The sequence below is a fragment of the Filicampus tigris genome, chromosome 17 (assembly GCF_054856515.1).
Source record: "Filicampus tigris isolate MCC_2025a chromosome 17, RoL_Ftig_1.0, whole genome shotgun sequence".
NCBI classification, from domain to species: domain Eukaryota; kingdom Metazoa; phylum Chordata; class Actinopteri; order Syngnathiformes; family Syngnathidae; genus Filicampus; species Filicampus tigris.
In genome coordinates, this window is record NC_141233.1 from 9710901 (window position 1) to 9719969 (window position 9069).

At 42.9% G+C, this 9069-nt stretch overlaps 1 protein-coding gene across 1 annotated transcript; it reads right to left on the bottom strand.

Annotated features, from left to right (window-relative positions):
- Positions 1-722: 722 nt before the first annotated feature.
- On the bottom strand, positions 723-8230 carry ncbp3 (nuclear cap binding subunit 3). Its single transcript, XM_086013212.1, has 13 exons — positions 8002-8230; positions 6943-7008; positions 6756-6861; positions 6552-6677; positions 6147-6272; positions 5958-6079; positions 5663-5771; positions 5477-5576; positions 5005-5114; positions 4570-4885; positions 3409-3557; positions 2313-2495; positions 723-1918 (listed from the first exon to the last, which is right to left on the bottom strand). Exons 1-13 carry the CDS (start codon positions 8182-8184, stop codon positions 1635-1637), a joined length of 1980 nt encoding a protein of 659 aa, XP_085869338.1. The 5' UTR covers positions 8185-8230; the 3' UTR covers positions 723-1634.
- Between the last annotated feature and the right edge of the window lie 839 nt (positions 8231-9069).

Consider the following 9069-nt stretch of genomic DNA (forward strand, 5'->3'; position numbering starts at 1 on the left):
AATTTATAAAGATCCATACTTGACTGATTGCTTGCCCGCTGCCAGTCGCCGTCTGCCTCCTGAGAGTTGACAAGAGTTTAGCGTAGCTAAAGGTCCGAAACATAACCAGTCGGGGTTCATGTGCGCATTCATGCTCTCGTCTGTTTCAGCCTGCGTAAGGGGAGAAGCGGTCGCCACGGTATTTTTGATTTTGTGGAGGTGATCACGATGAGCTCACTCTTTATGTCAATAAATGCAAACTATTGTGCAGAACACTTTTATACTTTCACAGGTTGAAATGGACAAGAGTAGTAATGTGCATTTGCATTTTGGTGGCGATCGGTCACCGTTTTAGACAACAGAACTGACAAAGCGAGCAATATTACCACGCTTGCCTCCTTCCTGTGACGTATCACTAGAGTCTTTTGGGGTGGGGGGTTATTAGTACTGATGTCATTTTTACATCCAAACCTATTATATAAGTGCCAATGTTAAGCTCATACAAGTGTCACTTTAATGTAATGAAGTTTGATTACTTTGCCGCCTTAAGAATGAAATGAAATCATCTCTTGCCAACCTCATAAATAATTGAGATCAGAATAAGCAACAATAATAATCTACAAAAGATTGTGCGTCCCTCTCGTGACATAAAAAACACAATTTTAATCACTACCATGAGTTCAATTGGAAGTAAGTAAGCCTCCCATTTCATGAACCATAAACAATTGAGTCTTGGAAACAAATTACCGTGTTTTTTTAATTTTTATTTCAGGTGGAAGCAGAAGTGGTTCCATTCATGTTTAGCAATAGTAGAATCAGTGTTATTGCTCTCTGCAATTTCACCTTGCAGTCTTTTAGTGAGCTATGCAATCATGGTTGAATTACAAGCATCACAAAAGGAGAGTCTTCATCTTTTCAGTGGTTCCATTACGAACATGTTTCAGTCATTACTGCTGTAATTTGTAGAAATGAAAACACAAAGGCTTATGCTGATGTGTTGTGATGCCAATTTGTTGGTGAGGACCATTTTCATAATAAAAAAACAACATGGAGAAGACAATGGAAGCATTTAGAGTGGGTACAAATCTAATTTCTGGCTCAGATGTGGGGAACTTTATTATATAAAATGAATATTGTGAATTAAGCGGTTTGGGCTTTTTATAACAGTTCCTATTAAGTTTTATTTGTTTTTTTTATAGCATGGCTGGCCTCTCATGTGTTCTAGACAGGTTGACAACTGGCCTTGTTGCTGTTCCACACACAAATGACAATTTAATGATTATAAAATAAAACAAAACATTAGGTCCCATTTGAGAAGCCTCACATGACACTAAAAATGATTCAATGTTGGCTGAGTAAACTCATCAAACAACATCGCACTGGAATCGTCCTGTCTTAAAAACGGCATTGTTCCATGTTATCTGTACAGAGTTCTTGAAAAAGGAAATTGAATTCAAAATACAAAAGTAAAGTTGAATGTCACCCAAAGCAAATGGATGTTCTGTATTAACAGAAAGCATGTGACACAGAAGAGCCAAATGGGGGCAGTTGGAGGGTCCAAATCATGTGCCACGTAGATCCTCTCAATGATCCATCCATGAACAGGACTGACTGCGCCAAAAATGAAATCCCGATGATTGTTAAAAAGTATAGTCTCAAGCATCCGAGTCGCTGCTGTCTCGGCTGATCTCTATCTGCAGCGACGGCAGATTGTCCAGCCGGCTCTTCTTCATCTTGTGGCTGAGACGCTCCTGTTTCTGCTTGATCATGGCGCCCCACACCTTTTGCAGCGCCGAGTCATCCTCTTCCTCCGCTCTCTTACCTCGGCGTCTCCTGCTGCGCCGCGAGGACGAGAACAGTCCTGAAGACCCGCCACTCTGCCCGCGCTCGCGACTTCCCGTCTTTTCCTCTTTGTCACCAAGTCGGCTCCATAGGCTGCCTGCACACGAGTCGGAATAAAAAATAATGTCCCTTAACTCATCTAAATTCCCACTTAAAATTGTGAATCCTGATTTAAGATGAGGAAAGGCGATATAATTTGTTTGCATCCTTAAAATGCAAATGGTCGGAAAATACTCATAACCTTGGCCCATGAAATTTAAAAATACTTCCATTTTCTTTACACATATCCCAAAAACATGCATGTTAGGTTCATCGAATACTCTTAAATTGTCCTTAATTTGTCTCTATGTGTCCTACAATTAGCTGCCAACCAATCCAAGGTGTATACCATCTGTCGCCCCCACAGTTGGCTGGGACAGGCTCTCACTCCCCTGTGACCCAAATTAGGATAGGTGCTCCAGAAAATGGATTGAAATATGTGAGGCACTCACTTGTCTTTCTGTCTTTGGATGACTTGGATGAGCTGCCTCTATCCCGGTTGACAACACCCAGTCGGCGGTGCACGTCACTGATTGGTTCTCTGGCGGGGGGAGGGGTATCTCTTGGGGAGACAGGAGAATGAGAGCGTCCCCTTTCAGCTGAGTAGCGCCTCTTCCCAAGCCGCTGTCGGACATCTATAAAAAAAAAAAAACGCAACAGTGAAACGTCTGTCAGCGTCCATTTATTGCAGAGGGTGTTCCAAACTGTTGTGGAAATTTCTGTTTGCCCGTGAAATGATAAAGAAAGTATGAGATTCAGACACGTCTTCAAAGACTATTATCTTAGTCATAAAAGAAAAATAACAACAAGTAAAACACATCCACCCTGTTGTCTTGCTTTGCTGACTCATGTCATGGCAGTAACATAAATTCTTATACCTTGACTTGAGAGTGGGCTGCCCACCACCCCCTGAAATAGCAAAGCACAATCATAGAAATGTAACAAGGCATTTACTAATCACCTTGTATTTTGTAATCTTCATGTTTTACATCTGCAGCGTCTGTGACCTTTTTATCATCTGCCTATTCCCCTCGTCTGCTGCCCCCAAGCCGAGGGAGAGGTTGCTCTTACTGCATTTCGGAGGACAGATGTGGAGAAGGCTTCCATATATATAATTGTCTAGTCATATAAATACATTACAAGGGTGTCTAATATATTTGGCTTTATAAGACCCACCGGCAAACGGTGAAAAGCTGCGATAGTGAGAGACCATATAATTTTATGCAAGGGAACACTAAACAATGAAGCCCCAGATATTCGCGGATCAGCGTTAGTAAATTTATTTATTCCCTTTTTTTTTTTTTTTTTAAATATATCTGTCGTTAATTCCTGTAAAAGCAACCTGAGGAAAAACATCACTTTGGTGTCATCTTGGCACTAGGGAACTATGGTGAAGTGATGGGAGGAGTTTAATCTGGACAATCTTGACCATTTTGTGGCCTCTATAGGCAGTTATAAACCTTTTCGCAATGTACCAATCCTCACAGATTTGTTTTATTTGCGGCAGGGCTCGATCCCTATTCACTGTAAACCAGGTGCGGAGCTCACCTCTCTTCCCGCTGTTGACCGCTGGAGGTTGTTGTCTGTGCTGGGACAGGCCCTGTCTCTTCTCCTCGAGCAGCTGCCGCACGTCGGTCACCTTGCTGGGTGACGGCGACTTGGCTCTGCTTTGTGATGCTGACTCTCCCACCCTGTTTCTGCTCAGGACGAGACACTGGATCAGTACAAGCTGAAATGGTGACAACATACAGGTAATGTGAGCTGTAAGGTCTTACTGTATACACACCTTTCCCAATCAAGTCCAATCGCTTTAATTAAACACAGCTGGACTCCAATAAAGAAGCAGAACCATCTCAAGGAGGATCAGAAGAAATGGCCAGCATGTGAGTTAAATATGAAGGTCGCCGCGAAGGGTCAGACTACTTATGACTAGGGCTGCACGATATTTGAAAAAATATTACATCGAGATTTTTGGGGGGTTTGCGATATATATTGCGATATTAAAAATAGAAGATTTTTCACCAGATGACTTGAATAGATTTGTTTGGGAATAATTTGGTTAACTCACCATGACATAATTGTATTCATATAATATCGTTTAATCCAGACTAAGGGGGTTCATCTGTGAATGATGATTGCTGTATATAAAAGGGATCACAGAGGTCATGTCTCTGTTATATAATAGATTATTTAACATTGTATTTCACACTTCAATGTAAACAGCAGCAAAATATTAAACAAATTTTAAACAAAAAAATAAAGAGCAGGTGCACTAGACCCTTGAGTCATTTAAAAAAAATAGACAGGCTGTGTAAGAGCACGGAGTGGCTTGCTGCTTTTATAAAGCAAAACAAGTTTGCGTGTTCTAAGAAAAAAAAAAGTTAACACATCGCACGTCCTACGATGTCACTATCGCGCATGCGCACATCGCAATCGCGATGTTCAAACGACACATCGTGCAGGCCTACTTATGGCTGCAATGACACAGAAAGTGAAAACTTTCAAGGGGTCCGAATACTTTCCGTACCCACTGTATATCCTGATTCATTTGTCTTATGCAGCTGCTGAAAGTAACTTATAACAGCTATTTTAAAAAGTAATCAGTAAATAAGTTACTTGTAAAGGAGTAACCAGTAATCCGATTTCTTTTTTAGGGTAACTGTGGCAACATAGTGACAGCAAAACATGATGTTGCATGGTGTTTCAGACCTGATGCTCTTCAGCTGCCCCTCCAGCTCGTCTGCGTACATCGTCATCTTCTTGCTCTTCTTCGGCGATGGCGTGGAGATCATCTTCAGCTCCAGGTCATAGTCCATCTCATCTGATTCGGACCACGGAGACGGCGAGCGCTGCAGCCTGCTTCGGGGCCCCGCCAGTGGAGGCCGCGAGGACGAGGCGCCCTTATCTCCTTTCTCTTTGAACTCCACCACCCGATCGTCCGAGTCCATGTCCTCGTCGCAGTAGTCGTCCTCGTCCTCTTCCTCCTCCTCCTTGATGGGCTCCTCGGGCAGGTTCACCAGGTCGGCTGTGGTGGTGAAAAGTTTGCCTGTCATAGTGTCTTTCTGGGTTGTATTCTTCATACAGATGAGGCCTGACTTAAACGCTTTGTTTGTATGCATGGGTTTTTTGTTTTTGTTTTTTTACCAGAGTGTCTGTGTGTGTACGGTGGAGTATGTCCCATGCTATCTCCAATGAGAGGCTTCTTGCTTTTGATGACGTCTCGCTGGATCCGTCTGGTGTGAAACCTCCTCTTCCTGAGGAAAACCACACATTGAGGACAGCAAACACACAGTTAGTGTTACAAATCTCTGATAAACCAATTTGTAGTCCATGTTCCTCCACCTATTGGTGCACGCTATTGGCAAAATCAACTGCGGTAGTTGCTGCTGCAGTTTTAGGACAATATCATTTAATATGTAAAAAAAAAAAAAATTATTTTGAGGGGTAATGAAATGACAAACTGTTTTGGGGATATAGTCTGTGGTACATTCAAACCATTAATAAATGCAGGTATAAACTTTTAGAGGGTGGTCAATTACGCATGTCTTTTCACCAGTTGGGGCAGCGCTTAGTTGTAATTGTAATTCCAAAAGGGTGATGCGTGGTTTTGACCCACCAGGAGTTGCTGAGAATCCCCTTCATGCCTCCGTAGTTGGGATTTCCGTACTTCATGTAGTACTGACTGCGCCGGGCGGCACCGAGCTCCTTCTTGTCGTCTGAAGTAGAACATTTAAAGGTTCTGTTTAAGTTCGGACGCCCGCTGTTGCTCACACGGTAGTGCAGATGTAGATGTAGGGGAGACCTTCGGTGGCAAAGCGAAGAAGGATTTTGTTTCCTTTGAAGGGTTTGATAGCAGGACGCGGCTCGTTCCTCAGTAGAGACTCTCTTTCGGCCCGCGACAGGTCATCCCCCTGACGTTAAATCAACAAAAATATTCACGGAAACCATTAGTTAGTGCTCCTCATTTGAAGTCTAATCAACATTATTCGTTAGGATTTATTCCTTGTTTCCCGTGCAAACTAATCATCATTCACTTGTTGACCAATTACATGTCCACAACATGCATTTCTAATTTGTGAAAATTGTCTTAATTCCACCTTCTTCTTGTGCTCCTCTTCCCCGTTGTTGTCTTTTATGCTCTCTTCGCTGCTCTTCTTTAACTCCTCATCCACCTCACCCTCTTCCTCGTCGTCATTATCCGACGCTCGACTCCGAGGACCTGCGATCAAACCTCTTGTCAACAATTGCTCTGACCCCGCTGGGACATCGTTTGTTCCTTTACTGACTTTTGTTGGGCTTGCCCGTCTGGGTGGTGCACTCCGTTTCTGTGACAACAGCATCCGGGTCGGGCATGCGGCTGGTATTGATGAACGCTCTGATTGCCGTGTTGTCATCCAGCCAAACCACGTTGCCTGAGGAAACCAACGGGTATTTATTTCAGCAGGTCATCCCGGGGAAAATTGACTTTTTATTGTTTGTATACAAATATTTGTCTCTCTATAATGCCCGCCCAACCGTTAAGAATGAGATTAAATAAAGTGTGCAATAATTATTTAGGATAATGATTTTGGATATTTATTCCAAAGCCTGTCTGAGAGATTTGATTAAGAAATCAGCAAACTATTCTAAAAGGAAAAAATGCACTGGAGGAACAAGTCTGTCGAGTGTGTGGGAAAGGGGAGCATGCTCACAGGAAGTGTCGTCGATCCACTCAATGTGCGCGGGGGGATATTCCTTAAAATACCCAAAGACGTCCTGAGTGCTCATGTCATCGACGCCCGTGATGTGTACAGCCTCCATGCGCACTTTGGGGATGGCTGAAGACAAGTACAGTAAACATACTATTCATAACAGCCACAAAAGTCATCCTTTTTGCAATCTATGTCTCCTCTTACCTTTCTTTACAGCATCTTTATCCAGGAAGATGTTGCGCTGAGTGGCGCTCACCTCCCCGTGGAAGTGGAAACGCCTCGCTCGCTTCTCTTTTTTCTCGATGGCCTCCTGGCAGTATACAATCAACGCGTCAACCAACGTTAAACCGCTGAGAATGCCTGTGGGGCGTTCGTTTTTTCTTATTTTTACCTTTGAATTGACATCAATCCCGGTAATGAAGGCTCCAGCTTTGTTCGCATAGCGCCTGCTTGTATCCTACGAACAAAGCGAATCACCAATTGTAACAAACAGAAAACTTAGTGGATGTGTACTGGATGAGAAGTTCATCTTAACATCAATAAGAGACAGAAGAAGGAACCCAAAAATTGCAGTAAGAAACAATGACAGGTTTCCACCAAGACTTGAATTCTTATCAGCAGCTAAATCAATGAGTAGACAAGTGTACAGTGTAACATTGCAGGTCTAATCAGAGAAGTCAAAATTTACCACAGCGTATCAAAATCTAAACTATAACCACTTGTCTACAGTGCTACCTGGCAACATGTAAAGAATGTGAAATTGACATTGCATGATGGCACTAAAGTGTGGATTTGTTTATATAAGGATGAGTCTTCGGAAGACTTCTGTCATTAAAAAAGAAAAACCCGGGCTCATCCTGGTGTGGACAGTACATTGCGCATAAACCACTCAACTCAAACAGTACAAATGAAAATGTGTGTAAACGTGTATCTACACGTACACAAACCAAACGTTTACATTCTCAGTCACTAACAATACAAATCATGTGGACAAATTAAGCTGTTCATCCCAAAGCAAAGACCCCAAAAGAACATTTAAAACCTGTAAACAATAATACAAATACTGATTGTGAATAAGCCGAATTAATCAACGTTGGACAACACGACGAAATTCTCAAACGGTTCCAGGAAATACACGCGCTTGAGCTCTTCAACATTCCAAGAACGTTTGACGTGCACTTTTCCGATTCAAGTTTGGAAGCAACGCCACATGATGATGCTAACAGGCAACAAGTGACGGAGACGCGTGACTTTTTTCAGCCAGTCGCGTTTCACAGTGTCTCAAAATAACACAATGGATGCAGTAAAATGTTGTTGACAACAGCCACCAAGTGTTCGCTGGGCCGAGGGCGGGTCGTTGTTACCATACGGTGGCTATCGTTCCACTGTTCCCCGGGACTCAGGAGACGCCAACGCCGTGTCTGGTGAGGCCCAACCAGGGATAACCTACCGGCAGCAGCTCCTTCAGGGACCGGTTGATGGAGATGTCTTCAGCCTCCAGCTCCCCCTCCTCCACCTCCATGGGTTCGGCCTCGCGGGCACCCCTGTCGGACTCAGAGTCCGACTCGGAGTCGGAGCGGTCAGACCCGCTGTCCGATTTCACCGACAGCCGCAAGCTGCGCGCCGCCGCCATGACACTGTTGCGAACAAACGACTTGCTGCTGCTGCGGTTGGCTGTTCTTCTTCTTCTTCTATTTCTTGTTTTAAGGCGGGTTGCAAACAAGCTATTAGTGCTTTACCGCCACCAACTGGTATGGAGTGTGGAAAAAACTGCAGTAGACCCCCATAAACTCGCGTTTCGGCGCCCGCTGATCTATCTATCTATCTATCTATCTATCTATCTATCTATCTATCTATCTATCTATCTATCTATCTATCTATCCATCTATCTATCTATCTATCTATCTATCTATCTATCTATCTATCTATCTATCCATCTATCTATCTATCTACCTGAGGTCAGGTCAAAGTCATCTTGATACATTTTGGTGCAGAAGTCAGTTGAGGATCTTAATTTGAACAAAAGTAGTCCTTTGATGCCATGTTGTGGCATCCACAGCACAGTATACATCTGAGGGGGTGTCAGTTGTTCCATGTGGATTTTCACTATTCCAGGCAGAGCTCATGAAATCCATGGGGATTAAGGGTGGGAGTGTTACTATTATTATTATTTTTACATAGTTTGCCATGGGGCTTCACTGTATTAGCAATGGGCCTTTCCTTTAACCTATAAGTTTTCAAATTTATACAAGCTCACCCTCGATGTCGTCCATATTTTTCCATCTTGTGATTGGTTGGTCAAAGAAAAACTTTTTCAGCCAACTTGGATTTGGACTTGAAATGTTTTATTTTTGTCATAACTATTGATTTTGAACAGCTCTGGATCAGGGGTCACCAACTTTTTTGAAAGTGAGAGTTACTTATTGGGTACTGTTTTATCCCAAGGGCTACCAGTTTGATACACACTTTTGAAATAACAAATTTTCTCAAATTACTTGTAATCTGTTAATGTTACAAT

Coding starts and splice junctions, on each gene's coding strand:
- ncbp3 (XM_086013212.1), bottom strand. CDS start 8,184: ATGGCGGCGGCGCGCAGCTTGCGGCTGTCGGTGAAATCGGACAGCGGG. Junction 6,080..6,146: donor GACGGGCAAGCCCAACAAAA/GTCAGTAAAGGA, acceptor GTTTGATCGCAG/GTCCTCGGAGTCGAGCGTCG. Junction 5,772..5,957: donor AAGAGGAGCACAAGAAGAAG/GTGGAATTAAGA, acceptor ATTTAACGTCAG/GGGGATGACCTGTCGCGGGC.